The following is a 1609-nucleotide window of genomic DNA, read 5'->3' as shown; positions in this document are numbered from 1 at the left end:
TTTTGGCATTTTTTATATCTCGACCAGGGAGCAGAACCCAAGGCCTTCGTTTATCTCGACGAGGGAACAGAACCCAAGGCCATCTTTTATCTCGACCAGGGAACAGAACCCATGGCTTTACTTTATCTCGACCATGGAACATAACCCAAGGGCATCCTTTATCTCGACCAGGGAACAGAACCCAAGGCCATCCTTTATCTCGACCAGGGAACAGAACCCATGGCCTTCTTTTATCTCGACAAGGGAATAGAAGACAAGATATTCTTTTATCTCGACCAGGGAACAGAACCTAAGGCCATCCTTTATCTCGACCAGGGAACAGAACCCATGGCCTTCTTTTATCTCGACAAGGGAATAGAAGACAAGATCTTCTTTTATCTCGACCAGGGAACAGAATCCAAGGCCTTCCTTTATCTCGACCAGGGAACAGAACACTTGTAAGGCGTTTTTTTTTTGTTTTTTTTTATCTCGACCATGGAACAGAACCCAAGGCCATCCTTTATCTCGACCGGGGAACAGAACCCATGGCCTTCCTTTATCTCAACCAGGGAATAGAAGACAAGATCTTCTTTTATCTCGACCAGCGAACAGAACCCAAGGCCTTCCTTTATCTCCACCAGGGAACAGAACCCAAGGCCATCCTTTATCTCGACCGGGGAACAGAACCCAAGGCCTTCCTTTATCTCCACCAGGGAACAGAACCCAAGGCCTTCCTTTATCTCCACCAGGGAACAGAACCCAAGGCCATCCTTTATCTCCACCAGGGAACAGAACCCATGGCCTTCCTTTATCTCGACCAGGGAACAGAACCCAAGGCCATCCTTTATCTCGACCAGGGAACAGAACCCAAGGCCATCCTTTATCTCCACCAGGGAACAGAACCCAAGGCCATCCTTTATCTCGACCAGGGAACAGAACCCAAGGCCATCCTTTATCTCCACCAGGGAACAGAACCCAAGGCCTTCCTTTATCTCGACCGGGGAACAGAACCCATGGCCTTCCTTTATCTCGACCGGGGAACAGAACCCAAGGCCTTCCTTTATCTCGACCGGGGAACAGAACCCATGGCCTTCCTTTATCTCGACCGGGGAACAGAACCCAAGGCCATCCTTTATCTCGACCGGGGAACAGAACCCATGGCCTTCCTTTATCTCGACCGGGGAACAGAACCCATGGCCTTCCTTTATCTCAACCAGGGAATGGAAGACAAGATCTTCTTTTATCTCGACCAGGGAACATAACCCAAGGGCATCCTTTATCTCCACCAGGAAACAGAACCACAGGTCATCCTTTATCTCCACCAGGAAACAGAACCCAATGCCTTCCTTTATAGAACCCAAGGCCTTCCTTTATCTCGACCAGGGAACAGAACCCCAGGCCATATTTTATCTCGACCAGCGAACAAAACTAAAGACCGTCCTCAAAGGAACGAAAAAAAGGGAAAAAGAGACACAAACATAAAATGTGAGATAGTGTCGATAGAGAGAAGAGGAAAAAAAAAGTTGTTTGCAATGAAGAGAAAAGATAATCCCAGATTAAGTCGCCTCGACGATCATGTAATTGGGACGGCATGTACAATTCGTAAGCCCTCTTAATCCATCTTCAAAAA

General features: G+C 47.8%; 1 protein-coding gene across 1 annotated transcript; it reads left to right on the top strand.

Annotated features, from left to right (window-relative positions):
* Positions 1-524: 524 nt before the first annotated feature.
* Positions 525-1241, top strand: LOC117332264 (KH domain-containing protein 3-like). Its single transcript, XM_033891149.1, has one exon. The coding sequence runs from the start codon at positions 525-527 to the stop codon at positions 1239-1241; it is 717 nt and encodes a 238-aa protein (XP_033747040.1).
* The last annotated feature ends 368 nt before the right edge of the window (positions 1242-1609 follow it).

This window comes from Pecten maximus, chromosome 8, assembly GCF_902652985.1.
Source record: "Pecten maximus chromosome 8, xPecMax1.1, whole genome shotgun sequence".
NCBI lineage: Eukaryota > Metazoa > Mollusca > Bivalvia > Pectinida > Pectinidae > Pecten > Pecten maximus.
Note: the sequence above shows the minus strand (reverse complement) of the source record. Positions and strands in the feature narration are given on the sequence as shown.